Consider the following 27,191-nt stretch of genomic DNA (forward strand, 5'->3'; position numbering starts at 1 on the left):
AACAGCTCAGTTACCTGTAGTTTTGACCACACATCTCCACTCGGGAGCCAGGTACATGCCGAAATGACCAATACCAGGGCCAAGCTGCCGAGGAGGAGGCCGACCTTGCCACCCCGTCGGCCCCGGTCTGCCGACAGGAACCTCCTCTTCAGATGCCGCTCCATGTACGGTACAGGCCTTGAACTCGCAATACGCTGCCAAGTCGAAGCTAGAACTGTCAGTTCCGTGACGCTGGTACTGTGGACACTCGGAGTACTCTTGCTTAACAGTCCGGAGTCCAGCTAGGGGCATTTCGCGCGCACAAGTTCACTCCCACCTCAGAGCACCCCAACCCTTCAGCCGGAGCTCAAAGAAACAGGGGAAGTGATTGTAGGCGAATCTTCCTGATGCGCGCGACCCCTGTCCTCTGTCAAACATACTCGCTGGTTTGTACTCGCGAGTTGAGGGGGGGAGGGGATGCATGTCGGTCGCATTCGTGGATTCTTCGTTGAAACGCCTCTAATACCCCCTGGATGACTCGTCTGGCCGAGCATGCGTTTGCCACCTTGTGAGAATTAATACTGTCCTGGGCACAAGTCATCGTCGGGAGCACCAGACTCGGTCCACAATGCCTCGCAACCGCCACTGCTCCGCCACAATGAGCTTGGAGAGCCAGAGCGCTACAACAGGTCCGGGCCCCCACCCACCCACAGACCTCACTCCGCTCGCTTCAGGCCCAGGATGGGGAAGAACATGCAGGTGCTGTGCTCGCGCGCCACGCTGAAGTCCCAGGTGGGGACCAGGGTGGGCGCCGCCTCGCCCGCCGTGCCCTTCATCAGCAGCTGCGCCGCCAGCCCGTTCTGGGTGGCGATGCGGCGCAGCCCCGCCAGGTGCCGCTCCTGGCAGGAGTGGAGGTGGAAGAGGGGGGCGAAGGGGCTTTAGGGTTGGGGGCTGGTCGCCGGGGAGCCAGGCACGCATTGACGGCAAGGGGTGCGATTTCCAGGCGGGGGCAAGGGCACTCGAGTCCGGCACACATGCCTCGGTCCAGGCCGAGGCTACGATTCCATACCCGGCCACCCTTGCCCCTGGACCACGAACGCACGCATGCTGGCGCCCCACCTGCGCCGGCGCCAGGTCCACCGCCGTCCCCGCTAGCAGGCCCGCGGCCGCGCCGACCAGCGCGCCAAAGCGCGTGGCCGCGCCGAGGAGCAGCGCCGCCGCGCTGACGGCCCCCGCCTCCACGGCCGCCTGGCTGGCGCGGTAGTGGCCCAGCGTCAGCGCCTCGGGGCGCGCCACGGAGCGCATGCAGCCGAAGCGCTGCTCAAACACGTCCTCGGCGGTGTTGAAGGGCGAGGGAGGGCGGCGCATGCACGCCCTGCGTGTGTATTTTGTGTTTGGGGAGGAGGGGTGGGGGGAGGGGGTTGGGCGTCGGGCTGTGCAGTCGCCAATGCAAGCACTGAAATGGGGCAGCCGGTGGGTGTCTGCAACGGGATGTTTTGTGGCAGCGCGAGGCGAGCGCCCACGTCTGACCTCTGCTCGCTCTCCAAGGATGTGTGCACGCCCGTGTCGCCACACGCGACTGCCCATTCCCATCCTCCCTGAACCAAACCCAGGCCCGGCCTCACCCCGCGGCGGCGGCGACGCCCTGGCAAAGCACCACCATGGCCTGGCAGGCGGCGCGATCCACGTCGGCCACCGCCTCCTCCGGCGCCGAGCCCCATCGCCCGCGCCGCGCCAGGAGCAGGTAGTCGCAGTACCAGTACAGCGTGACGAACTCGGCGGGGGCGTACAGGTTCAAGGGGAAGCCGAGCTGGAGGTGCAGCAGCTGCGAGCCCGCCGCCTCGCTCTCCACCCACTCTACGGGGCTCAGCGCCGGCTGCGGCGGCGGGCAGGGGGCCGGGGAGGAGGGCGGGCGTGGGCACGGGGGCTTTCAGTAGGGGCGCCTGGCCCAAGCTCCGTCGGGGGAGCGCGGCACGTATGCTTTCCAGGCCTTCCCCCTCCCCCCCCTCCCCCTCCGAGCACCCACCGCACCCACCTGGCCCCTGCGCACGTCCCGTCGCCGGCTGGCGGCGTACCCCGGGGACGATTGGGCCAGGGCCGCGTGGTCCAGGAGGTTGGCCCAGTCTGCCAGCTGGCGGCGGTGCCGCCGGCGCTGGCGGCAGCGGTTGAGGCAGGCGGTGTGCACCCACCCCGCCAGGCCCACCCCCGCCTGCTCCAGGAACTGGGCGACGGGGCCGCAGGGATCGTTGCCGCGGCGCAGGCCCAGGGTCGCGGCCGCCATGGCCCAGGAGGGGCACCAGGGTGGGAGCGCGCCGGGCGCTGCATGGCGGCAGGAGAGCGGTGCGCGGGCATGGACGCGGGGGTGAGTGGGTGGCAGTGACGCGCAGGGTTCCAGGGGTCCAGCCAATGCACGCAGGGGGGGTAAGACGTGCCAGGCGTGACTGGAAGCGATGGCGGAATCAGGACATCTTGGCTAACAACCCCCGCTCCCCCCCCTGCACGACGGACCCGGGGTAGTGACGGAGCCCGCGGCCTGCCGCGCCGCGGTCATGGGCTTGGTCAGCATGGCGTACAGCGTCGAGCGCACGATCGCGTGGCTGTCCCTGGCCGCAAGCGTGACCAGCGCCTGGTGTGGGATCGGGGGAGGGTGGGAGCCGGGAGGGGCCTGGCGCGACGATGCATCTGCTCGCCGCCGGCTGGCGTACCGGCACAGGGGTTGCGGCGGGGAGGCACGGAGGCTGGGAACGCGCGGACCCGACATCTGACCCGCCAAGCACCTCCCTCTCCATCGCCAAACCCCCCTCCCTGTTCAGAAGCAGCCCAGCCCGCCGCACCCACCGCGCGGAGCTGGGGCCAGGTGCGCACCGCCCGCACGGCTCGCGCGGCGTCACACAGCGCGCGCAGCACGCCGCGCCAGTGCGCCGCCGCCGGCCTGGCGCTCACCCAGGCCAGAGCGCGCGGCGGGGCCAGCCCCATGTGCCGGACGTTGATGCCGGGGACAAAACCCAGGCTCCTGGGGCCACAGGAGCCGTCGGCCGCGGTATCTGTAGCCGCGTCGCTGGACGCCGCTGCCGAGACGGCCTCCAGGCAGCCCAGCGCGAGCTCGAGCTGCGCGACCCCAGCGTCGATGCCATCCGCGTTTGCGGCCAGCATCCGCTCTAGGCCCTGGGGGTGGGGAAAGGGGGGATTGAGAGGACGGTGTGAGGGCCAGTTTGGAGTTAGCACGCGCATTTGCTCGGGGTCAATAGCTGGGCAGAGACCAACATGCGATGTGGGCCCCGGACAGGCTGGCAGCCATGAAGACTCCAAGGCACTCGAACGCCGTAGCCACCCGGCGGCACCTGGAGGCAGTGCAGGCGGAAGGAGAGGTGGGCTGCCAGCCCGGGAGCATCACTGCCCAGGTCCTCCACAGCCGAGCGCAGGGCGGCACAGGCCTGCGGGAGGGCGGTGGTCCCTGGGGCCCCCAGGATTCTCATGCCAAAGGTGTGGATGCTGATGTCCTCATCCTGCGCTTGAGGAGGAGCGGGCGGTTCAGGGAGGGCAGTGTCGAGTTTACATCCCGAGGCCTTCCATTGCCAGGAGGCGACAGGCAGGCGTCTGCAGCCGGAAAAGTGGAGCCAGGCAAGGTGCCCACCTCGCAGACATGGCCGTTCAGCAGGAGGTCATGCACCAGGGTGCAGCTCTGCTGCACCGAGAGGCACAGCGCATGCAGGACGGGGTTGCTCACGAGCCTGTGGGAACAAGAGTGTGGGCGGCGAATGTCCTTCGACTGTGGCAGCGGCGATGGGGAGGCGGCCGGGAGTGAGTGAAGCCCTTCCCCCAACCCTCAGAATCCTGCCTGCACCTTGGGATGTCGAGCATGTAGAGGGAGGAGAAGACGGTGGTGGGGAGCATGGACCCCAGGTGCCAGGTGGCTTCTGCCTGCATCAGCTGCATGCCAAGCTGCTCCAGAGTCGCCAGGGAGAGGGCGAGGGGTGCATGCCCCGACGCCAGTTCCTCTGCCAGGCTCGGGCCCTGCTCTCGCCGCAGGCCGATGTCCATCTTGGTGTCCCCAATCTGAATGGCAAGCATGGCCTCATACAGGCTGAAGTCTTCGCCATGCACCAGCTCCTCGGGATGGAGGGCTCCGCAGCCCCGCTCTAGGAAGGCCGTGGCATCCAGCCAGGTGGCCATGGCTTCCGGCGCACGACGGATGAATCAGAGTTACGGATACTGATCACAACATTGCCGAAATGAAAGTAAGTGTGGGGTGACTAAACAGTGATAGACGAAGGCTCAAGACACCAGTCCCGTGCACGACACCTGACCGATGGCCATCTCAAACGATACCGACCGGCATGATACGGATGAAATTGATATTAAGCATATGTATGTTTGCAATTTGCATGCAGTAGATTGCCATGCTTCTCCAGGTGGATCCACGGTGTGTTTGATCGCGCATCGGGGAGCCCTCGCTGCGTCGCGGTGGCACTCAGCTTCACTCTTTCTCCAATAGACAGCTCAGCGGCCGCGGAGCTGCATAGGCATAGCCACTCCCTTAAGTGCCAACCCTGCTCGACGTTCACTCCCCACGGCAGGCCCATTCTTGCATCCAGGTGAGATCAATAAATGGCGTTGGGGGATTAGTAACGCATCGAGACGCCGAGAGGGCCGCAAGGATACCACTACAAGTCACAGATGCAATGGAGGTGTCAGTGGTGTGGAGATCACAATACAAAGGAAGGGAGACGTGCATGACACATACGGAGGGTGGGGTAATAGGGTGAAGGGGGCTGTCCCCAATGCGAGTTTGGCTGCAGTGATTGTGCGGGTTGATGGAAGGCCGGTGGAGATGGGACGCCCGTGAGAGATGATTGTAGTGGAGATGGTGAGAAAGGGACACCTGTCGATCCATGCAACAACGGTTGCGCATGCGGAAGCCACTCGCACGGTACGTCCGAGGGCTGCATACAATGTTGCAGCCCTTTCTTCTCCTCTTGGGTGCCTCGCGTTTGCTCTGTTAGCTCCCGTGCCTGCACGCGCCGGCACATGGGCAACCTCGCCGCCGCGTCCGGCATGAGCGCGTGGGTCCATGGTTCCCTCACCGCGGCTGCCTGAGTCCATGAAAGGGGAGGAATATGGGCTTGAGAAGTATCCAATCATACATTCCACAAGCCTTGAGCTCTCTGACCATCTCGACAGTCGCTCATTGCCATCATGGGTATCCAGAAGACCTCCGCGCTGCTGGTCATGATGCTGCTGTGCTCGGCCATGACCGTGCCAGCTCGCCTACTGGGAACCAAGGGTGAGAAGCAGTACAGCACTGTTCACAAACTTTTTGAGTGATTGTCAACCATTATGTTGGACAGCATGTCACGTCGAGTCTGGGTCCTCGTCGAATGCCGTACCGGCTATGGCGCCCCCCCCCCCGGTACCACCCCGTTCACATGTGATCTCACGGGACTGACCGCTCACAGGGAAATCCGCGACGGCCACCGCGACGGCCAGCGCGCAAGCCCTGGCCAGCGGTAATGGTTCGGCCTTCGCAAGCGCTGCCGCCCAAGCGTCCGCCTCAGGTACTTGGGGACACCCAGTGCCGGTTCTCAGAGCGGGGCTTGCTCGGCAGCGCAGACCAGCATGAAACAGCTCAGCCACTCAGACCCATGCCGAGGGCATGACCGCTTCGTTGACACAGCCCCCATCCTCTTCCCACTTTGAATATCCCAGGTAACAGCGCCGCCTCCGCCCAGGCGGTGGCCCAGGCCATCGGCGGCGGTAGCGCCTCCGCCGCGGCCAACGCCGCAGCCCAGGCGCTGTCTGGCTCCCAGTCCACCGCCACCACCCAGGCGGTGGCCCAGGCATGGACCCAGGGCCTGGCCTCCTGCATCGGTTCCGCGCCCACCGCCACCGCTACCGCCCAGGCCATCGCCTCCTCCCTTCTCTGCGACAGCCCCGCGCTCGCATCGGCCACCGCTCAGGCCCTGGCCTCCGTCTCCGGCACGCCCGCCGGCTGTGCCCTCGCCGGCCAGGCGCTGGCGTCCGCCGCGGCCCAGGCCCAGGCCTCCGGGCAGGGCATGGCCTTCGCCCAGGCCCTCGCCCAGGCCACCGCCTCCGTCACCATGCCCAGCTGCCTCTTCGGCGGGGTCGCCCAGGTGAGGGTGCTGGTCAAGTGTGTTTGCCAGCCGGACTGGGGTTGGATCCCGGGAGGCCCACTGGGTGCCAATATCCACAATGGCATGGTGTACAAAACGCATGGAACTCATGGAGGCCTGGCATGGTCGTTTGATTTGCTCTGACTGCATCCCTTGACCCATATTTCAGCATGCCAAACTCACCACAGTTCCCAATGGCACTTCCACCCCGCAGGCCTCAGCCACGGCAATGTCCTCCGTGTTTGGAAATGGGTCGGCAACGTCAAGCGCATCGGCCACCGCCAGCGCATCCAGCAACGCCTCTGCCTCCGCCAATGCCTCCGCCTCCTCCAACGCCTCCGCCTCCTCCAGCGCCTCCGCCTCCTCCAATGCCTCCGCCTCTGCCAACGCCTCCTCATCCGCATACGGCAAGGGGTCTGCGTCAGCGAGCTCCCAAGCCTCGGCCTCCAGCACCGGTGGCAGGGCCAGCGCGTCCGCCAGCAGCAGCGCCACCGTGTACGGGCGCTGAGTGCCACCCCCAAGCCAGTTACCTGACTGGTCTGGGCTCTGGCCGTGATCAGAGGTATTCTGCGAGGCGAACCCTCCCCATTGTTGAACTTGTTCCTGCAAACTTACACCCTGGCTCCGTCCACCGTGCCCCCCTGCACCTCCCCATGATCCCATCCCAACTGCCCTGTGACGATGTAATAAATCCGAGCAATCAAAAGCAGAGGATGTTGGCAACTCTCTGGTTCAACCCCAGAGTGTCTTGCCAACATGGTAGCTTACCAGTATGCCTACATGGTTTTCCCCATTCAGGAAGAGAATTTATTGGTACTCTGTCGAAATACATTGATGATGCCATCGGCAGGGTTCTGGTCTACCAATCCCCATAATTAAAGCTTGCTCAACTTCTCCCTGCCACAGCGTGCATTCTGGTCGAGCGCGCGCGGAGGGCAGTGCTATATCTCGCCCAAGACAGGCTGCTCATACATCATCCCTGCTGCGATCGAACGATCCATTCTTCAAACTCGTGATCGCATCATTGCATTGATCGTCATGGCTACGTCCTGAGGTCCGGCACGCTCTACTCCTCGTCCACAAGTATGAGTCTGCGTGAAAACATCGCCCGCCTGGTCGGGGAGGGGTACGACCAGCCACAGGGCGATCAGTCCACTCCTTTGAGCATCAATTACGCCAAGATCAATGAATGGATGGTAAGGGCCGAGTCTGTGTCCTGGGATTGCGCTCCCTGCGATCTGAGGGACCCTGCTGTGACAAGTCAGCACACGGGCACCACAGCATTCCAGACTCCCTGATACCCATCCCAGCCCATTCTGTCCCGCTCCCGGGAGGCCCACTGGGTGCCAATATCCACAATGGCATGGTGTACAAAACGCATGGAACTCATGGAGGCCTGGCATGGTCGTTTGATTTGCTCTGACTGCATCCCTTGACCCATATTTCAGCATGCCAAACTCACCACAGTTCCCAATGGCACTTCCACCCCGCAGGCCTCAGCCACGGCAATGTCCTCCGTGTTTGGAAATGGGTCGGCAACGTCAAGCGCATCGGCCCCCGCCAGCGCATCCAGCAACGCCTCTGCCTCCGCCAATGCCTCCGCCTCCTCCAACGCCTCCGCCTCCTCCAGCGCCTCCGCCTCCTCCAATGCCTCCGCCTCTGCCAACGCCTCCTCATCCGCATACGGCAAGGGGTCTGCGTCAGCGAGCTCCCAAGCCTCGGCCTCCAGCACCGGTGGCAGGGCCAGCGCGTCCGCCAGCAGCAGCGCCACCGTGTACGGGCGCTGAGTGCCACCCCCAAGCCAGTTACCTGACTGGTCTGGGCTCTGGCCGTGATCAGAGGTATTCTGCGAGGCGAACCCTCCCCATTGTTGAACTTGTTCCTGCAAACTTACACCCTGGCTCCGTCCACCGTGCCCCCCTGCACCTCCCCATGATCCCATCCCAACTGCCCTGTGACGATGTAATAAATCCGAGCAATCAAAAGCAGAGGATGTTGGCAACTCTCTGGTTCAACCCCAGAGTGTCTTGCCAACATGGTAGCTTACCAGTATGCCTACATGGTTTTCCCCATTCAGGAAGAGAATTTATTGGTACTCTGTCGAAATACATTGATGATGCCATCGGCAGGGTTCTGGTCTACCAATCCCCATAATTAAAGCTTGCTCAACTTCTCCCTGCCACAGCGTGCATTCTGGTCGAGCGCGCGCGGAGGGCAGTGCTATATCTCGCCCAAGACAGGCTGCTCATACATCATCCCTGCTGCGATCGAACGATCCATTCTTCAAACTCGTGATCGCATCATTGCATTGATCGTCATGGCTACGTCCTGAGGTCCGGCACGCTCTACTCCTCGTCCACAAGTATGAGTCTGCGTGAAAACATCGCCCGCCTGGTCGGGGAGGGGTACGACCAGCCACAGGGCGATCAGTCCACTCCTTTGAGCATCAATTACGCCAAGATCAATGAATGGATGGTAAGGGCCGAGTCTGTGTCCTGGGATTGCGCTCCCTGCGATCTGAGGGACCCTGCTGTGACAAGTCAGCACACGGGCACCACAGCATTCCAGACTCCCTGATACCCATCCCAGCCCATTCTGTCCCGCTCCTCCAGCTTGACAGGAAGCTGCTCTGCAGGGACTGGATGTCCCAGCTGCGCGCCCTGCAGGCGGGCGTCGCCGCGGCGGGCGGCGACCCGGCCTCCTATGCCACTGCTCTGGAAAGGGCGGCCGCCACGGGCGTGGATGCAGAGCGGTCGTTGCTGGGGGGGCTCAAGGGCCAGGCCAGGGTGTGGGACAGGCTGGCGCGAGCCTACGAGGCCCGCAAGTGCCACGTGGCGGAGGCCGCCCAGCGCCTCGCCCGCGCCGCAGACTATGAGGCGCCGGCGCTCAAGCGCGGCATGGCCCGAGCGCAGCAGCAGCTGGCGGACCTGGAGAAACGCAAGGCCGAGGCACATCGCGCCGGAGCGCGAGCGGAGCAGGCGTACGCTGACGTGGGTGTGGGGCCAGGGGAGGCTTGATTTTGTGGGTGGGCGGTGCAATATCGATCGTGTGGCCAGGCCCTTGTGTCCTGACCTTCAAGCAGAAGGTGGCATTTGGGGCAAGGCGGGCGGTGCAGGGCAGGTTCTTGCATGGCATGCTGGAGAAGTTTGGTTCGCCGGCCAGGCCCACCTTGGAACAGCCGAGGCAATGCTGGCACCTTGGCTGGTGACAGCATGCCGTCTGGGACAGGTACACTTCTGCACAAGTGAATGTTGGATGTCATGGGTACCTCAATTTACCGCCCACAACCCCCGCAGGAGTGCAAGCGCCTGGACATCTCGCCAACGCAGGACGCGACCGCCGAGCTGCGTGCCCTGGCTTCCCGCCGGCTTCCCGCTGCCCTGCAGGCCTGCGTCGCCGCGATGGTGACGGAGGAGGTCCACGCATCGGTGCAATGTTATGCCGAGTTTATCGCGGCTGACGATAGCGCAACCGCCGCGGAGCGCTCGCTGCCGGTCCTGGTGGAGGTGCTCGCGGGCACCACAGAGGCCCCGCTCTTGCCGAGCATCCCATCCACCGGAGCCCAGGGTGCTGCGGAGGGCGATGATACAGCCGGAGGAGCGCCGGAGGCGGAGGCTGTGGGAGTCGATGACCTTGATCTGTCAGCCCTCGCCTCTGCTGGCGCCAGCGGCGCCGCGGAGGACGCCGGACCAGGCCTCATCAGCTGGGACATCGGCACAGAAGCAGGCGGCGACGACGCTCCACAGGATGCCGCTGGCAGCCCGCGGCCGGCTGGCGGCGACGGCGGGGAGGTCGACCCGGGCATCGACTGGGGCTTGGAGGTGGAGGGCGGCGAGGCGGCCGGCGCGGAGGAGGGCGAGGCAGTCTTGCAGGACCTCTTGACCTCGGCCAATGTGTTCGAGGGATCTGACCCGGTAGTTCAGGTACGGAGATGAGGTCGGTGAGCCATGGGGGTGGAAATGTTTGTCCTGGTAAACTTGTATGCTTGCAAGAGACCCAGCTGCCGTTTTGGCTTTGGGCCTAGGATGCAGGCGGAACCCTTGCAGGCTCAGTGTCCAAATTAGAATGTACACCCAGACCTGACCTCAGAACCCGCATCTCCCCCCACCACTTGCAGCGGCTGGGTTTGGACGGCGCGTACCGCGCCGCCCTGGCCGACGACCTGCACGAGCTCCGCGCTTTCCTCACGGCGCGGCGCGGGGAGCTGCGGGCCGGGAACGTGGGCGCCACGCTGGGTGCGGCCACCGCGACGGGCGAGGAGGCGGCCGCCTGGCTGGCCGCCGTGGAGCGCGCGCTGGGCGCGCTGGGCAGCCCCGACCTGCAGCACCTGCTCCTGCTGCACGGCAGGCCGCAGTACCTGGCCCGCCAGGCGGCCGCCCTGGAGGGCAAGCGGGCCGCGGGGGGAAAGCTACACAGGTGGTTGTAAAGGGGGGGGGGGGGGGGCTTTGATCTTGTTAATGGTGGTAGGGGGGAAGGGGCTGACTCAGGTGCAGAGGGTCTTTTGTTCGCCCGCAAGCTCGCAATGGAGCATCAGGCTCATGCAAACGACCAGCTCCTGGCACCGCATGGTGCACATGCACTGCTGGTACCACCTTGGACCACCTCACATCCAACCCAACACCTCACATCCCACTTGACCTCCTCACAGCGTGGCGCGGGAGGCCGAGGCGAGGAGGGCGACCACCCAGCGGTCCCTGGTGGCGGATGCCGAGGCGCTGGCAGCGCTAGTGGAAAGGATGCGCGGCGACAAGGCACTGGTGGAGGGCGCGCTGGGGTCTGCGCTGCGCCGGCGCGTGATCGTCAGCGGCGAGGTTAACGCCCTCCTGTCTGCATGAGCGACGCCGTGTTGCGACCAAGGTGATGGCTTGTATGCCGCCTCGGCCTCAAGTTTCATGAGCCCCAGGTGTGCTCCTGTGTGGCCTGGCATGCCCAATCCTTACACAGTGTTTGGGACCCTTGAATGCAGTGCTTGCAGATGAGGGCGTGCCTGGTGCGGGAGCTTGCAGCAGACACGACCGATGGCGGGGGGGATGCCTCGTTTGCAGCTCTTGCTGAGGGAGCCTCAGCAGGTTGCGTTGCGGTTACAAGGAATGCACAAGCTGGTACTCGGCGGCAGGCGGGCACACCAAGCCTGGCTCCCTCCCTCCCGCCCCGTCTACCACCAGCAAGGCGGCCTAGGTCGCCACTGCGCCGTCGTCCGCGTACTGGAAGCCGCCGCTCTGCTCGAACTCCAGCATGTCGAGCGCTACGATGCAGCTGTCGGCCACGATGGGCTCGGCGTCCTCGGTATACTGCAGCGCGGTGGAGGGGGGTGGGATGAGGGGCAGGGGATGTTGCTTGAGGAGGAGGGAAGAATGGTTGACCAAGAATGACAGCCAGGGGTTGCGCGAATGCCCCAGCGCAGGCAAAACCCGCTGTACAGGCCTTGTCGATGCACGAGATTACCCCCAAGAGCCGCTCCTAAAACTCCCCACCTGCTGCAGCAGGGCCAGGCAGGCCCGGTCGGCGATGGCGCCCAGGGCCTCGGCGGCCTCGTGCCGGACCATGGCCGCCTCGCCGGCGTCGCCCAGCACCCTTTTGAGGCAGGCCACCGCCCGCGCGTCCTGCATCTGGCCCAGCACGTAGGCCACCTCGTGCTTGAGCAGGGCGGAGCTCGAGGCGAAGGCCCCCGCCAGGGCCTCCAGCGCCTCCTCCCCGCCACGATCGCGCAGTGCGAACAGCGCGCGGTACCGGTCAAAGATACGTGCGCCGTCGTCCAGCAGCGTGGCGGCCAGGGCCGGGGTGGGCGTGGCGGCGGGGGCGGGGGGGGTGGGGTCCACGGACAGGTAGCGCTGGGGCGCGCTGGGGTCGCACGGCTCGTGCCCCTCCAGGAACTCGATACGCTGCAGCGCCAGCTGGCAGGTCTGGGCCACCTCCAGGCAGCCATCCGCGGCGTGGTCGCGCAGGGGCGGGATGCAGGCGGGGGAGCCGATGGCGCCCAGGGCCTCGCCGGCCTCGTGCCGAACCCTTTGTGAGAGGGGCAAGAGGGGAGTTGGTGATGAGGTGGTCTCGAGGCCGCATGGAGGTCAGAGGCACCCCAAGGTGCAGCAGGCGCGCCCTTGCAGCAGCCATGGCCCATGCCTCCTGGCAACAGATACACACCAACACACATGGGCATGGCCAAACAAACACAAGGGAGCCATCCCATGCGCCGGGCCTACATGGGGTGCTCGGCGGTGTCGCGCAGGATGCTTTCCAGGGTCTGGATTGCTGCGGGGTCCTGCCTCTGCCCCAAACAGAATGCTACCTCGTGCCTGAAGAGTGCAGAATCGTCCTCTAGACCTGCGTGTCGAGGGGCGGGGGTTGGGCTTCCGACGCTGCCTCACTTGGAACTCACGAAAACGACGGCATGCTCGACCCCACTCGACCGTCCCATTCGGTTACAAAATTCTTGCCTTGGAGCATGGCAGCATGGGAAGCGTCACCCTTTATGTTCCGGAGGGAAAAGAGTACCCGGTATTTTTGTTGGAGTGAAGTGGTCGGCTCCTTCAACTTGCGGCACAGGGAGGCGACCACCCCTGGGCTCGCCTCATGTGCAGCCATGAGAATGCGTGCAGAATCACAAGGGTCAATGCGCGGGTGATATCATAATTTTTCTAGCCTATTCAATACGAGATGGGTCATTCCGCCAAGCTTGAGGCGGAAGGACGCTCCCCCATGCACCTCGTTCGACAATTGGAGGTGATGGGCGCGCGTGTGCTGGGCATGCTGAGGCCACCGAAAAGACCGCCTAGCAATCCCTATAAACTCAAAAACTTCACGGAGCGTCATGGGTCCATCCTGCCATACAGCCACTCCATCAGTGTTTGGAAGGCGTCCCCCTGGCTCATGTCGTGGGCAGTATCCCGGGCCGGGAGCAGGGAGGGGTCCTCTGTGCCGTTGAACCTAGCCAGATTGGCGTCCAGCTGGGCCTGCAGCAGCGGCCCTGTCAGAGGGTACGAGCTCCAGAGGAAGCGGCGCCACACCCGTCCAATGTTGCGCTGCAGACGCTCGATTTCATCCCGTGGAATGGCCTTCAGTATCTGTGGCAGCCTCTCCACGTCCTTGAATGCCACACGCACTGTGCGGGTTGACGTGTGGGGCAGTGTGGAAGAGGATGATTGCTGGCAGACTGGGGCTGATGCTTGACAATGACAATCAACAGGGCAATGGCAACCTTGAGCCTGACAAAATCAACACATTAAAGGCCCACAATGGGCTGCTCCCAGCCACGAGGCCCTCATCGACACCATGGGCATCCAAGACCTCAGCGCCTCACCCGATATGTCGGCCTCGTTGATGATGGTGCCAAGGGTAGGCGACACATTGTCCATGATGACGACGGGAATGCAGCCATGGGTGATGGCATCCTCGTACCTTGAAGTGTACCCATCGCCTGGGCATTGGGGGGGATGGGGTGAGTTGGAAGCTGGTGTTCAAGGAGGATTGCCATCTGGCAGAAACATCTTGGGTAGGGGGGAATTGGGGCGTGAGGATAGGCAATGTACCCCAGGTAGAGCGCTGACCCACATCATCATGCCAAGACCGCTCCATTCCACCAGAGCACACAGCAAACAGGGCAGGGGCTGCAGCTGCTCCTTCAGTCAGCAGCACCCCACACCTATGATGGCGAGGCAGAAGGTGCTCTCACTCATTAGTTGGAACATCTTGGGTAGGGGGGCACTGGGGCGTGAGGATAGGCAATGTACCCCAGGTAGAGCGCTGACCCACATCATCATGCCAAGACCGCTCCATTCCACCAGAGCACACAGCAAACAGGGCAGGGGCTGCAGCTGCCCCTTCAGTCAGCAGCACCCCACACCTATGATGGCGAGGCAGAAGGTGCTCTCACTCATTAGCTGGCTGTACGATGGCAGTCCATCAAAAGCCTCGTGGTCGCCATACAGGATGCCATGATTGTTAAGCCAGTCCTCCTCGCGGGACACAAGTGCGATTTTCTGTCGTACCCCCTGGGAGTAGGGCAGATTTTTCATCTGCGCCGGGGGAGGGCGAGTGCTGAGTAGGGCTCGTCCCTCGGCAGGGCCGGCTCTGCAGTGCCAGGAAGGCGGAGTGGCGCGCCTCACCCCTTGCAGCACGCCTTAGAGCTGCCCGGGAAGGAGCTACTACCCTCACTCGATGGGGACCCTTAGTCTCCCGGCCACTCAGGAAACCCCCCACGTTCACCTGCAGCCGGCCCTTGAACAGTGCCAGCCACTTCCTGTGCACCGTGGGGTTGCCCATGAGGGGGGAGTGGGCATGGAAGTGCGAGTTGTGCAGGTCCGGCAGTACCAGGTCTGCGCAGAGGAATCGTGTTCAGACGGTTGGGCTGGCATGGGGTGAAGCGGGCCCGGGAGAGGGAACCGGATTGCATGCCTCCGCGCGTGTGCAACAGCATGCCTCTCCACCCCTGGCGCCACCCCTCAACTCGCCCTTCTCCGCGTCAAAGCACGGGCCGCGGTTGATCCGGTGGAGGTGGCCCTTGGGCAGCCAAAGCGGGTCATGAGCCTCCACCGAGTAGTTGTCTGGGGCTGCAGTGCACGTATGAAGGGATTTGGAGCCGAGTTGGAGGAAGGGTGGAAAGCAAGTCGCCCAGGCATGGCAAACCAGTCTCTCTGGCCAATTGAACATCCAGCTTGCAGCGTCTGGGGTTTGATCCTGTTGTCCAGGCTGTGGGGGAGCAGCACAGCCCACTCCACCATGCTGCTGGGGCCTGGCTGACCAGAATACATATCCAAGAGCGAAAGACCGCCACTGAGAGCTGCCACCCCCCCTCCAGCTTCCATGCCAAGCACCGGGCTCACCATGGCCCGTCCAGCTCGTGTGGTTGCTGTCCTGGCGGCCCCAGTGCGAGAGGATGATCGCGGAGCGGAGGGCCTTGGGCACGTAGCAGGAGGCTTCGTCATGCGGCACATACTGCACAGAGGGGACCCATGGGGAGGAGGATCACGGGAAAGGTACATGTCTCTGTGGCAGGCCTAGCCTGCAACGCGGGAGACCATGCAGGCGCATGAATCTAGATCTCCTGCCTGCCCATGCCACTGTGCCCGCGCGATTGCCCAGGTCCATAGGGACAGCCGGGGAGCCGCAGGCTGGCCCTCCAGCACGGCATGCGATCAATCCTCCCCCTCCCCGGCACGCACAATGATGTGGTCCCTCCCGCCCTTCCGGTCCCAGTAGGGGTAGCGTGACCGGAGCTGGTGGTACGCCTCCTCCATGAAGCCTGTGGCCTGGATCGTCCGGCCCGGGACTATGGTGCGCAGCGGTGGGATGCTGGGCTGAGAATGAAGGTGGGCTGAGACCTGGCGACGTGTGGCCCACGCCCAGGGCATATATGCACGCCCATCCCTCTCCAGAACATGATGAAGAATACAGACAATCCCGTCGAAACCCAGCCCAGCTCACTTGGGCCATAATAGAAGGGGCCGTCCCCCCAGGTCACCACCGGCTGAATATAACATGCGGTGTAGAGCGGGACGTAGAAGAAATCGGCTTCCTGATATCGTGGAGCAGAGAGGGGGGGTGGTGGGTTGTTGGCAGCCTGTTGCCGGAGGATTCATTGTGAGGGGGAGGGCACAGCAAAGGTAAGGGAATGTCAGGGCTTTCTGCACTGCCACCAGGTCCCCACCTCAGGGTCTAGGGTGCGATGGGAGCTCTGCAGCATCATCTCATGCAGCCCCATCTCCAGCTGGTATACCCTCACAGCCTCCACGGTCGAGTTGTCATCGCTGAAAGTCCGTGTGACACAGTGGTCCCTGCAGTGGGGAGAGGGGCTTTGCAGATGATGCAAGGAGCCTCGGCCCAGGATGTCACCGTGAGGGAGCAGGGCAAGTGGGAAAGGAATCCGAGACCAAAGTCAGGGCCAAGTCACTGAGAGCACGGCCTTTGCAGATAGATACCCGGCTCTGGAGCCCATGCATGTCCGGGCATGCCCGCACAGTGAGCGCTGAGCAGGGCAGGCCCGCCCAAATCAAGTGCCCCACCCCTCGCAGCATGGCTAGCAGCCAACCCAGCGCCCACCTCTCGACCCTGTACTGCAGCATGAGGCTGGAGTAGTCGGTGGGTAGCTCGTACACCCAGATGAGGGGCCGGAGGCGAGGTCCCCGCGCCCCTGGTTCTCGTGCGGCAGGGGTGTGGACAAACTGTTTGATCCAGGGCCGGGTGGAATTCTCCATGCCTGCACTTGTGGGGTGATGGGGCAAGAGGCTGGAGGGGGGAGTGGATGTAGTGTTCAATCCTGCATGGCCTGGCGCCCACATCGATGCGGCCCACGGCTGTGCATCAGGGTGCGCCAGGCTCCGAGCATGCAAGCCAGCGTGCCTGGCGAGTCCGGCACGCCCTGCACCCGGTAGGCGCAGTCCTGGCCAAACCAGCCATCCTGGCACTTGCAGTACCCCTGCTGACACTCTCCGTGACCTGGCGGGGGAAAGTGGGAGCTTGAATGGGAGGAAGCCTGGCATTCCATGGGTCCTACACCTGGCCGGGCCGCTTCCCAGCATGCCTGCTCTCCTCAAAGCTCACCATTGCACTGGTTGGGGCAGGTTTGCTCGGTTGGAATGTTGCACAGGGGGCCACCAATGCCATCCTGCCAACAGGGGGGGGAGCTGGGCAATCATGACCTCAAACCTGCATGTTCTGGACACGGCAAGCCTATGAAAGGAATGGTGGAGAGAAAGAGATGGGATGGGGTGGGCTATCTCAACAGGCCGCAAGGCCCGCCCTTCATTCTCAACGCCAGGATTCCATGACAAAAACAGGCAGCCCCAGGGAGATGGGTTCCCCAGCACACAATGCATTCCCTACTCGACGGAGCAGCCCCTCGCTGCCACGTTCCGCAACCCTCGCACCTTGAAGCAGGAGCAGCGGTGCTCCGGTTCCTCTGCCATGCACCACCCCTTTGCGCCGTACAGCCAGTCCCGCTCTGTCATCCCGAAGTTGATGGGCTGGTTCTCCTCATCCTGCATTGCGAGGCGCCAAGGAAAGGAACATGGTCTCCTTCTCATCTTGGTCAGGATCGCTCAACCCCTGCCTGGCCACGAGTCCACCCCTCACTTATCATAGCATACAGACCATCCACCTGGCTCGATGGTCTCCTGAACACGATGCACGCATGGCAGGCTCTCGCCCCACCTTGTTTGGCTGGCAGGCATGACCCATGGGCCGGCCCACTCTGATAGGGGGGGTACCTGCGAGGGAGCATGCCGACCAGGCGCCTCCTCGGACCGTGGGGATCAAAGTCCAGGGCAACAACGCTTGGATCCCTCCCCTGCACCGTGCGCCACTGGAAAACATCAAGGGAGGATCCTACCAAGGCTGCACATGGGAATCCCTGAGTCCGCTAGAGACTGCATCCCACATCACAGCCGAAACACTGGCCTGGGCTCCGTTTTCTCCCATCTGAACCTTCTGGCAAGCACATATTTACCAGGTAAGGAGCCCTCCCCTGCTGGGATGTGGCCAAAGAGCGTGTGGGAGGGGCAGTAGCACATCCCCATGTCCTTGTCGCAGGCGCCGGAGCACATGGCTGCCTTGCTGGACCAGAAGGGGTTGTTGGGCGGGCGATAGGCCGTCAGGTTCTCCGGTCCAGGGTCAATCTGCTCCAGACCCCAGCTACGCGGCTTGTTGGTGCAGGGGCGGCGCAGGCGGATGTGGCAGCCATCTCCGGTCCAGCCTGGAGGTTTGGGGAGGGGGTGCGGGGAGGCAGCACCGGTCCAGGTGGAGGATCTGCTGGTTGAGCGGCAGGGAGGTATGGAGCACCTGCCTCTCGCAGGCTCAGCCGGCTGCCAGTCCCCCACCCACTCACCCATGGGGCACTGGCAGAAGCCGGCCGTCGCCACGCAGGTCCCGACATGGTTGCAGTCCAGAATGCATGACTTGTTCCCTCTGGGGAGGGCGCCGGAAGGAATGGGCTCCTGGGAGTGGTATGCAGGGCAGCCGCGGCCCTTCAACAGGGCACAGGCTGCGCTGTAGCCCGTGTCCCCATCAGCCCGCCCAAAGGTCAAGGAGAGCGACTCCACGGCTGTGGACACCCTCCTGTACCCCAGCGCCTGCGCCGGTGATGAGGCAGGGAGGAAGTAGGTGGATCGAGTCCAGCGCAGGTCCACCCCGCACTTCCAGTTTCCCCCGCTCACAATCGAATCGCGGGCCTGTTGGAGCGAATTATACTCCTCGACCACCAGTAGACGGGGTAGGGTCATGTAGAAGACATAGGTGCACGCTAAGAGAAGAATTCCGCACGCGAAGATCCTGCGGCGCCGGACGCCGCCCTGCAAGGCCATTATAGGTCGAAGGATGACAGAGGATGTTCAGACCAGTCTTATGTTCGGCGCATCAGAGACACATTCTGCATTTTAAATACGTATAGGTCCATAGGCCCTCGTGAGCATCTAGCTTTTCCGGCCAGGGTTACGACGGTCGCGTGCGGCGCCCATGTGTAAGGGCTCCTGAAAATCAAACATATATGCCTGGCAGTACCACCTGCTGTGCAGCATGCTGCTTACATGGACCGTGGTCACCAAAGGGGACGTCGCAATGATGTCTTACAAGGATGTTGGACGCATTTGGCAGCACGCAGTTTCTAGGCCAGCAGGCTCCACTCTGCAGCTCTATTTTCTATGCACCATGGGTCGGGGCTGCTGGGGTCTTTGGTCCTTTCCAAGCCATGCCTAACAGCACAGGGTCTCAAGAATTCTAATATTTCCCTTTGTACTGATCCCCTGCCGTGACGTGCGTCGATGCCCGATGGGAAGCTGCTGTTCAATGCCATTCTAATGACAGGTCACGTTTTGGAAGTAGTTTCTCCTACGACATGCAATGTCGATGGATTTTGTAGAAACCTCCCTGAAGTGATGAGCATTCCTCGGACCTCGCTATATCATACCGTGAACCTCGGGTGCCTATGCACACTTTTGGGACCATAGATCTGCCATGAATTCCTTGTTGAAGCCAAGCCTTCTGTTTGCATGCCCCACCTCCTCTCTCCGGACCCCCCTTGCATCACCGAGACTCCGGCTGCCTTCCCCCGCGAAGGCATGCAACGATTCATGTCTAGATCTATCGATGGGAAGCAGATTGGTGCGCTACGCATGAGTGTTCAAGGCCATGCATTGCATCGAATCGGCTGGTCCTCGATCCACCGCAGGTCGCCCTATTCACCATGCGAGCCGCAGAGACCACGGCCAGACCTCTCACCACCGTTCCCAGCTGGTCTGATCTGGAATCAGGGGTTGAGAGGGCTAGAGAGCAGCTGAGCTTCCCGGAACCCGACTATGAAAATGGGCCGGCAAACTCGTACGCCGTGAGGCGCCTGTTCGGACAGCCTGGCCCTCCAGAGATCAAGCTCTACCGGGACCATGCTGCCTGGTGCCCGTACTGTCACAAGATTGTGCTGCAGGCGAGAGCCTGATTAGGTGGTGGGTGTCTTGCTTGGCTCGTGCAAGGCCATACTACGGCAGCGGACATGCAGGATCTGTCTAAGAGAAACGCATGGCGGTACAGAGCAGCCCATTTCTACATGAGACTGCAGCACCTAGGTGCATACCCTCTCCAACACTCCTCCTGTGCACAGCTGGAGGAGAAGAGGATCCCGTACACCATCGAGAAGATCAACATGCAGTGCTATGGGGACAAGCCTGCCGAGTTCTTGGCAAAGGTGGGTGGTGCAGATGCCTCCAGGTTCTGTCATGCTACTTGGACGGGCGTTTGTGTTCTTGGGCAACCTTGGAACGGGGACAAGGATCCTATCGTATTTAAACTCAGTCATTGTCTCCTTGTTATCGCAGCCCATGCCCTGCCCATCCCTTCCTTCCCAAGCCCAGGTCCCGTCTGGCCTCCTCCCAGTCCTCGAGGTGGGGGGCAGGGTGTTCACTGAGTCGGCCGTGATCCAGGAAGTGCTGGAGCAGCTCTACCCAGAGATTCCCCTCCTGCCCCAGCCTGGGACCCAGGAGCATGGCCGGGCCGCCGGGCTCATGCGCTTGGAGCGGCGCCTCTTCTCCGACTGGCTCCAGTGGCTCTGCCGCGGCGGGTGGTGGGTTTGCTGGGAAGGCGAGGGGAGGGTGGGGTGGGGATGACTTTAGAAAGCTCTGTCTCAGCCATGCCCTCCCAGGGAAATCGCGAGGTTCGGGCACCTCCCCAATGGACCGCCGGTGTGCTGAAACCCTCGCCTGCCATGCGCAGGCAATACCAGAGGAGGCCAGAGCGTCCGTGCAGACAGCCCAGCCACACACGTCACTCCCTCCTATTCTCACAAATCTCAGGAACGTACAGGGCAACCGCAGGGCCTTCTGCAAGACCATGGAGGCAGTGGATGATGCGCTGCGTGCCACGCCCGGCCCCTTCTTCCTGGAGTCGGGCCTGAGCCTGGTGGACCTAACCTTTGCGCCCTTCCTGGAGCGCATCGCCGCCTCCATGGTCTACTACAAGGGTTTCGTGGTCAGGGGACAGGTGATATTACAGGGACGGGCAGAGTTTCGGGTTCTGTGGTGACAGTGTTTCCTGTTGATCACATGCAAGAGCTGGGATGGCCTGGGTCATGCCATGGATGCCAACCCTGTTGCAGTTGCTTCCTTTCTTTCACAACTTCTTGTGGCCTGTTGAGGCCACCTGGGTACCCCTTGCCAGCCTCGAAATCCACATTCTTCCGACCACCAAGGCCAGCCATTGTCCCTCGCCACGCAGGGGAGGTGGCCGGGGATCGATGCCTGGTTTGAGGCCATGGAGGCCCGCGATTCCTACCGCGGGTTCAAGTCGGACTACTACACCCACTGCCACGACCTGCCGCCCCAGCTGGGAGGTGCGTGCATGGAGGAGTTGGAGGAAAGGATCCTCGGTTGACCTCTCCAGTGCAGGGCATCCTTCTGCTTGGGCCTGTGCCTTCCCAATGAAGCACTCAGCCGCCATGTGTCCAGCCTGCACAGCAGCAGCCCCCATCCCTTCTCCTGCCCATCCTGCTAGGGTGCACATCGGAGCGGGGCAGCGAGGAGGCCGCGGCAGCGATAGACGGCGGCGCGTGGAGGCTGCCCCTGCAGCCCCTGGCCGCCGACTACGCCTACGAAGCCCACAGCCCAGGTGCGTGTGCAAGGCTTGATGGAGTGTGCAGGATGATTCGTGCAGCATGCTATGCCCGCGGACACACTGCAGCCGATCCTGGGGGCTCCCCCAGTGCAGCCCGGGTCCCATGGCCCTCGTCCTCCCACCCCCAGTCCCGCGCACTCCGCCTTCATCCCATGCATGCCCAGGGGACGATCCTGAACGCGACGCGCTGACCGCGGCGGCACGGCTCGTGTCCAACAGGGCCGCCGTCGTGCCCTTTGCGCTGCGCGGGGCCAGCCAGGGGGCGCGCAGGACGGCCAGGGCACACCTGTCGGACCCCGGGAGACCGTCGGCCCAGGACCCCGACGGCGCGGTGGATGCAGGTGAGCCACCTTGCGCCTTGGCGCGGAGCGAGGACTGCATCTTTCCTTGGACCTAACCTGGCAGGCTGGTGCTTGCAGCCGCTGGGGCCTGGCATCCTAGTGCTGAGCCTTGGTGCCCCACCCCCCAACCCCAACCCCACCCCCAACCCCCCATCTGACTCTGCAGCGCTGCGCTGCGTGGCGGGCGCCCTTCTTTCTGGTACGGAGACGGCTGCCGCCCCCGTGGCGCCATCTGAACAGGCCGCAGACACCGTGAGGCAGTCCCTCTCCTACATGCGGGACCGGATCTGCGTACCACGGGATCTGCCGCTGCCGGCCGCCCGGCAGCTCCGGGCCCACCTGAACTGGGCCATAAATGGTCTCATTATGCATGGTTCCGCATGAGCAGCAGGTCTATGGGAGGGCCCTGCTCCTGAAGGTGCTCCTTGTGCTGTAATGACTGTAGCTCCAAGCAGATGCCTTTTCCTAGTCCTTACTCGATATGATAGATGAAAGATTGCAATTGTAATCATACTTAGTGAAGACTGCATGGCCCCGTGCCAGAATCAGGCCTGCAATCTGTCCCAGGACATCAGATCACATCAGGATGGCCGTCTCCATCCCTTGGGATGCTGTGATCGCAGATGTCAAGCCTGGAGACATCTCCTGCTCGTGGCAGCAAGGATGTGCCATCATAGTGTGTGGCACAGGAGAGTCTGCCTCGGGCTCAGTGCTGGCCTGAGTCTCATCGTACTCCACATCTGAGCTGGAGCTGCTTGATCGATTGACTCCCTGCACAGCACAGGGACGGCTAGAGCTTAGGCAGGGTGGGCAGCCACCTGTCTCAGATGGTATGCCTATTGATCATGGTGCAAGCACCCAGTGTGACAAACCAGGACTCTGCTTGCCGTAGCATGGCAGGCTTCCATAGCGTCGCGAGATATCATGGCGTCGCTGTCCAGAGACAGTGGCTGGACCTGTGCATGCTGCTGGCGCAGAGACCTTTGCCTTGCTGCTCTCGCCAGCCTCGTCTGTTCCAGGTGGGCACCTTGTGCCTGGGATGCAGCAGCCTCTCCGCCCTCCACCCTGCGATGGGACGGCTAAGCATTGTGATGGAAGCAGCTGAGCACAATTATTCCCAGGAACTTGGGTCAGGTGAAGGGCCTTCCTCATTTGCTGGGAGCTGTTCTGCCTGGAACGAATCTGGCTGCCAGGGGCGTGGGGACTTGCAACGGCTCCCTACCACTTGCATCGATCATTCATGTGCAGAGTCTCTACCCGCCCTCCCAGCTCTGCAAACCCATGCACACGACTCAGTTGCCAGACCCAGCATTTACCAGTCATACATCAGCTTCCACCGCACCATGCCTCCGCAGTTGCTCGCTCCAGGGGCATGATGGGTCGCTTATCCAGGTAGGCCAAGTGTGGCAGGTTCCCCACCACCCTCTTCCTGTACGCAGCAGCCTTGGTCACACAGGGGTTGCCGCTCAGGTACAGAGCCCTGAGCAGGGGTAGCTGCCTCAGGATGCACAGGAGGTGGTCCATGTCATCCAGGCGGTTGCTGGAGAGGTCGAGGGTGGTGAGGCCGGGGAAGGTAGCTAGGGCATCCAGGTCTCCGGCCAAGTGGTTGCCGGACAGCGTCAGGGTTTCGAGGCGGGCGTTGCTCCCCTCCAGCCCAGAAAGGGAGGTCAGGTGGTTGCAGCAGAGGCTGAGGACCCGCAGGGAGGGGAGGGCGGGGAAGTCGGCAAGGCTGCGCAGCGAGTTCTGATGCAAATACCTGTCATGGATGAGGGAATGGCCATGGCGCATGACCGGGGGGTGAGGGCTGGAGGAAGAGTAACTCGATGCCCTGGTTGATATTGAACTAAGAATGAAGCACATCGCTCATCGTATGGAGCAGATGCACCGCTGCGCCGCCTTGCCATCATGCTCCGGCATGGGTGTCCGAAGGCACAAGTTGACTCACAGACATGTCAGGTGGGGAAGTGGCGGCAGACCTTCCAAGCTCTCCAGAGAGTTGTTATCGGCGAAAATGGTTTTCAAATTCACGTATGGCTCCAAGCATGCCAGCTTGAATATTCCCGAGCTGCCCAGGTACAGGGTGTCGTTTAGCTCCGGGGTGACGAACAGATCGTGCCGCCGACAAATGTCGCGCAGGCTCGCAGCTGTCATCTGCATACTCGCAAAGAATAAATGAGCTGAAGGGATATTTCTCCAGGTGAATGGGCTCTGCTATGGGTGGGTGTCAACCTGTGTCGCCGAACGTGGTGGATGAAGAGATGATCTGTTGTGGTCCCGGTCAACTGAGCGTGAACTGAAGCAAGCAAACGTGATGTTCACATCAGGTCCAATGCTCCCAAAAGCGCAGTCTCTCATACGCTTTAAATTTTTTCGATTTAATTGCAATATTCACAAAGGTGCTAGGATGTATTTTGCTTTGGGGCAAGCTCTGTCCAGAAGGGTCGCATACCTTCCTGACGACAGATGCCAGCTTTAAGTCGCAGCAGTGGCAAGACATACAACATGCGCATCTTGAGATGGTACAAATTTCCCTAAGTGATACCGCTGTAGAAGTACGCCCACGTCCAGGTTCCCGCTGCGTTGTCACTGCTGCAGTTTGCATTGTGTGTGCAACTTTGGTTGCGGGGGTCCTAGAGCGCGGAGATCATTTCCGCTCGTGCTCAACAGGGCCCTTCTGTGAACGATGTCGGGTGGATTTTCCAGCTGGAGAGCGTCATTCGTCTACTTCACGCGCCATATCATACCTTGATCCCACTTTCGCGTAGTTCCCTGGACGGTCAGCGGGATTGGGTGGTGGCCTTGGCCCCTCCCACTCGTAGCCTCCGGGCTTCATGTCACAGAGCGACACTGTGAAGCTGATCAGTGCGGACGGTTTCGAGTTCATCATCAGCAGGGAAGCGGCCTATGTGAGCAACACCATCAAGAGCATGCTGGACGAGCAAGGTGAGGTCCGAGACCTAGGAAGGCCGGTGCAGTTCCAGGCTATGGTCACCCTCTGTGAATGTTCGAGAGACCCTGAGAGTGCAGATGTTCATCCCACTACGTGATTGATCCCTCTCAGGAGGATTCATGGAATCCGAGACCAACCAAATCACGTTCCCTGGCATCTCCGGTGCGGTCCTGGAGAGGCTCTGCCAGTACTGCTACTACAAAGTCAAGTACCTGCACACGTACGATACCTGAGGGGCATGGGCAAGGGCACTCTTTGTGTCTGCAGATCTGGCTTGTGATTGGCCGGAGGGTGCGGGAGCCTGGTCCTCCTGCCTACGCCCACCGCCACTCGCACTGGCCTGCTGCTTTCGCCTGTTGCTGTCCTCTCCTTGCCGCACATGCATCGACGCATTTCCCCCACACTGCAGACCCAGCACGGCCATCCCAGAGTTCAAGGTGCACCGTGACATGGCGCTGGACCTGCTGATGGCTGCCAACTACCTCGACATGTGACACCCAGCATACGATATGTTGGCCTGCCGAGACCCCAGCGCACACGGACTTTGCAAGGAGCTTGCCCGCCCCCCACGGCACCGCTTCCTACTTCCCAGCAGCTGCATGGTGTCTCGTTTCGTTTTTATTGTCACGATGGATGTGTGTGCATGTGATGTACCCTGGGAGGACAAAACACCATGGTCTGAGCCTTGTGGCAGGAACAGGATAGGTTACGGCTCCTGTGAGCGTAGTAGCATGCCACTCTGCCATCGCCACCCCTTGCCTTCCCCATACAAAGGAAGGGCTGTTCTGGGTTGCCCTCAGATTGTCATTGGCCTCACCAGGCACCCACTCGCCCGCAGACCGCGTGGCAGGTGCCTCATGCCCCCCTCCGGCCTCAGATGGCGGCGAGACGGGTGTGCGCGCCCTCATACACAGAGAAGATGACGGCGTTGACGAGCAGTGCCCGGCCCAGCGTGGCCGGCAGGCCCCGGAAGAAAGCGCGCGGTCCCTCGCGGGCGGCCATGTCGGCGGCGATGCGCCAGGCGCCCGGCGCCGACGCGTCGGCGTGCGCCTGCAGCCGCGACTTGACCACGTCCAGCGGGTACACGGCGAGCCAGGCCGCGAGGCCGGCCGCCGCGCCGGCGGCGAGCACGCAGCCGTGGCCGGGCAGAGCGTCTGCGGTGGATGTAGGCGGCGCCGCCACGCTGCCCGAGGACTCGCAGGCCCTGCGCACCGCCTCGAAGGTGCAGAAGTAGGCGGCGAAGGACGGCACGTCGCGCGCCGCGGTCATCCCTGCGCCGAGGTACAGCCCTGCTTGGAGGTGGGGAGGAGAGAGTGCACATGTTGTGGGCTCCCAGGGGTGTGTTTGTGGGTGCGAGAGAAGGGATCATTGGAGTTGAGGAGGACACGCCATGCATGAGCGGGGCTGGGTGGTTGCTGGGCCAGAGGTGGGCACCCTGCCCTCCAGTCCTTTGACCCTGGGCTCCGATGCGCTCCCGCCCCACCCGCACTCTCTGCAGCCCCTTCAGTCCCCGGCAAGGAGGCAAGCAGGGTTCCCAAGGCACCCACCCGATATGCCCTGGCCTCGCCAGATGCGGAGCGCCTGGTCCAGGGCCCCCACGTAGCCGGGGCTCCCGCGCGCGGCGGTCTGGAGCTGCAGTCGGATCTTGAGCAGCTCCACGGGGGTGCACACCGCGGTCTGCAGAAAACCCGCGGCAGCGCCGGCGGCCGCCACTCGGCCCAGCGGCAGCGCACTCTCCGCACCGGGGTCGACACCGTCTGCTTCGGCCTCCAGGCACCGGCAGGCCGCCCCGTACGTCTGGAACACCAGTGCGTTTTGCAGGGCGCTGGTGAGCAGGGGGTAGGCCATGCCGCGGAACAGCGCGCGGGGCCCCTCGCCAGCCAGGATCTGGCGACCTCGGGTGGGCGGCGCGGCGCCCGCCCCGCCGCCACCCTGGCGCTGCTGCTGGCGGATGCGGACATTGTCCAGGGGCTGGCCGGCCACCACGCCGCTGAGGCCCGAAACCCCCCCTGAGAGTGGGAAGGGGATTGAACGGGGTGGGCGCGCAGCTCCCAGGTCTTTTGCAGTGTGTAGGGCACCAGAGATCAAGGATTTGCACGCAGAGCAAGGGTCCCACCGGGACTGGCCAGGCTCACCCGCCAGGAAGTCACGAGTGGAAGCACTCAGCGTCAGAGCTGCGGGTTGCAGCGTCTCCTCCATCCCGCCGATCGACTGATCTCGGGAGGACGCGTATGGCCTGGTCGGGCTGAGACGTCATGGCCGGGTGGAAAGCGATGCTGGCATAGCGATCCGCATTCGAGGCTCAGTACTTATCAGCAGTAGGTATATATTTCCCTGTCGTCTCGACGTCGGGCAAGGTGTGGGACGGTGGCAGGCGGGCAAAGGGAAGCAGAGCCTCTGCTATTCCTACAAAGTGACCGCAGTGCCCCTCGTCCGATGGATCTAGACTAACTTATCATTCATTCTATCGTTCTTACATGCCTCTCTCTGCGCTCGAAATCGAATATGTACCGCCTGACCATGGGCGATCAGCTTCCGGACATTCGTCCGTCGAGGGCCGGAGTTTCGGAGAGACCCGCGCCTCCACCTTGGCCCTCGACCAGATCGAATCCTTCCGTGTGAAGGGCTACAATGAAAGTAGGATACTCCACAACCTCCTTTTTCTTCAGCGCGGCCTCTAATGTGGCGTTCCGGTCGATCCGG

The 27,191-nt window shown here is 62.8% G+C and overlaps 11 protein-coding genes across 11 annotated transcripts; 5 read left to right on the forward strand and 6 right to left on the reverse strand.

The window, feature by feature from the left end:
* Positions 1–306: 306 nt before the first annotated feature.
* F751_1744 (hypothetical protein) lies at positions 307–462 on the reverse strand (the record flags this gene model as incomplete). Its single annotated transcript, XM_011399451.1, has 1 exon — positions 307–462. The coding sequence occupies one exon, from the start codon at positions 460–462 to the stop codon at positions 307–309; it is 156 nt and encodes a 51-aa protein (XP_011397753.1).
* Positions 463–695: 233 nt separating this feature from the next.
* On the reverse strand, positions 696–4,152 carry F751_1745 (N-alpha-acetyltransferase, 35 NatC auxiliary subunit-like protein; the record flags this gene model as incomplete). The annotated part of the gene is made up of 9 exons (XM_011399452.1): positions 696–878; positions 1,099–1,354; positions 1,605–1,836; positions 2,011–2,298; positions 2,488–2,605; positions 2,818–3,144; positions 3,321–3,485; positions 3,614–3,710; positions 3,824–4,152. 9 exons carry the CDS (start codon positions 4,150–4,152, stop codon positions 696–698), a joined length of 1,995 nt encoding a protein of 664 aa, XP_011397754.1.
* Positions 4,153–5,175: 1,023 nt separating this feature from the next.
* F751_1746 (hypothetical protein) lies at positions 5,176–6,254 on the forward strand (the record flags this gene model as incomplete). Its single annotated transcript, XM_011399453.1, has 2 exons — positions 5,176–5,263; positions 5,686–6,254. The coding sequence occupies 2 exons, from the start codon at positions 5,176–5,178 to the stop codon at positions 6,252–6,254; spliced, it is 657 nt and encodes a 218-aa protein (XP_011397755.1).
* Positions 6,255–8,474: 2,220 nt separating this feature from the next.
* On the forward strand, positions 8,475–10,945 carry F751_1747 (CDK5RAP3-like protein; the record flags this gene model as incomplete). Its single annotated transcript, XM_011399454.1, has 5 exons — positions 8,475–8,585; positions 8,723–9,106; positions 9,407–10,033; positions 10,228–10,526; positions 10,759–10,945. The coding sequence occupies 5 exons, from the start codon at positions 8,475–8,477 to the stop codon at positions 10,943–10,945; spliced, it is 1,608 nt and encodes a 535-aa protein (XP_011397756.1).
* Positions 10,946–11,284: 339 nt separating this feature from the next.
* Positions 11,285–12,554, reverse strand: F751_1748 (Deoxyhypusine hydroxylase; the record flags this gene model as incomplete). The annotated part of the gene is made up of 4 exons (XM_011399455.1): positions 11,285–11,401; positions 11,585–12,116; positions 12,311–12,431; positions 12,518–12,554. 4 exons carry the CDS (start codon positions 12,552–12,554, stop codon positions 11,285–11,287), a joined length of 807 nt encoding a protein of 268 aa, XP_011397757.1.
* F751_1749 (hypothetical protein) lies at positions 12,063–12,407 on the forward strand (the record flags this gene model as incomplete). The annotated part of the gene is made up of 1 exon (XM_011399456.1): positions 12,063–12,407. The coding sequence occupies one exon, from the start codon at positions 12,063–12,065 to the stop codon at positions 12,405–12,407; it is 345 nt and encodes a 114-aa protein (XP_011397758.1).
* A 362-nt stretch (positions 12,555–12,916) lies between the features above and the next one.
* On the reverse strand, positions 12,917–18,322 carry F751_1750 (putative glucuronoxylan glucuronosyltransferase F8H; the record flags this gene model as incomplete). Its single annotated transcript, XM_011399457.1, has 16 exons — positions 12,917–13,209; positions 13,408–13,524; positions 13,951–14,122; positions 14,262–14,422; positions 14,546–14,656; positions 14,930–15,041; positions 15,269–15,375; positions 15,531–15,621; positions 15,754–15,880; positions 16,146–16,302; positions 16,398–16,541; positions 16,647–16,710; positions 16,973–17,083; positions 17,543–17,796; positions 17,929–18,172; positions 18,257–18,322. The coding sequence occupies 16 exons, from the start codon at positions 18,320–18,322 to the stop codon at positions 12,917–12,919; spliced, it is 2,331 nt and encodes a 776-aa protein (XP_011397759.1).
* A 959-nt stretch (positions 18,323–19,281) lies between these two features.
* Positions 19,282–21,922, forward strand: F751_1751 (Glutathione S-transferase DHAR1, mitochondrial; the record flags this gene model as incomplete). The annotated part of the gene is made up of 8 exons (XM_011399458.1): positions 19,282–19,422; positions 19,693–19,776; positions 19,943–20,151; positions 20,381–20,567; positions 20,802–20,916; positions 21,078–21,191; positions 21,362–21,538; positions 21,705–21,922. The coding sequence occupies 8 exons, from the start codon at positions 19,282–19,284 to the stop codon at positions 21,920–21,922; spliced, it is 1,245 nt and encodes a 414-aa protein (XP_011397760.1).
* A 942-nt stretch (positions 21,923–22,864) lies between these two features.
* F751_1752 (Leucine-rich repeat-containing protein ODA7) lies at positions 22,865–23,695 on the reverse strand (the record flags this gene model as incomplete). Its single annotated transcript, XM_011399459.1, has 2 exons — positions 22,865–23,294; positions 23,484–23,695. The coding sequence occupies 2 exons, from the start codon at positions 23,693–23,695 to the stop codon at positions 22,865–22,867; spliced, it is 642 nt and encodes a 213-aa protein (XP_011397761.1).
* Positions 23,696–24,369: 674 nt separating this feature from the next.
* Positions 24,370–24,982, forward strand: F751_1753 (Transcription elongation factor B polypeptide 1; the record flags this gene model as incomplete). Its single annotated transcript, XM_011399460.1, has 3 exons — positions 24,370–24,481; positions 24,600–24,708; positions 24,898–24,982. The coding sequence occupies 3 exons, from the start codon at positions 24,370–24,372 to the stop codon at positions 24,980–24,982; spliced, it is 306 nt and encodes a 101-aa protein (XP_011397762.1).
* A 379-nt stretch (positions 24,983–25,361) lies between these two features.
* F751_1754 (Mitochondrial carnitine/acylcarnitine carrier protein CACL) lies at positions 25,362–26,687 on the reverse strand (the record flags this gene model as incomplete). The annotated part of the gene is made up of 4 exons (XM_011399461.1): positions 25,362–25,777; positions 26,036–26,375; positions 26,448–26,497; positions 26,624–26,687. The coding sequence occupies 4 exons, from the start codon at positions 26,685–26,687 to the stop codon at positions 25,362–25,364; spliced, it is 870 nt and encodes a 289-aa protein (XP_011397763.1).
* Positions 26,688–27,191: the final 504 nt, after the last annotated feature.

This window comes from Auxenochlorella protothecoides (genome assembly GCF_000733215.1).
Source record: "Auxenochlorella protothecoides strain 0710 unplaced genomic scaffold scaffold18, whole genome shotgun sequence".
Lineage (NCBI taxonomy): Eukaryota > Viridiplantae > Chlorophyta > Trebouxiophyceae > Chlorellales > Chlorellaceae > Auxenochlorella > Auxenochlorella protothecoides.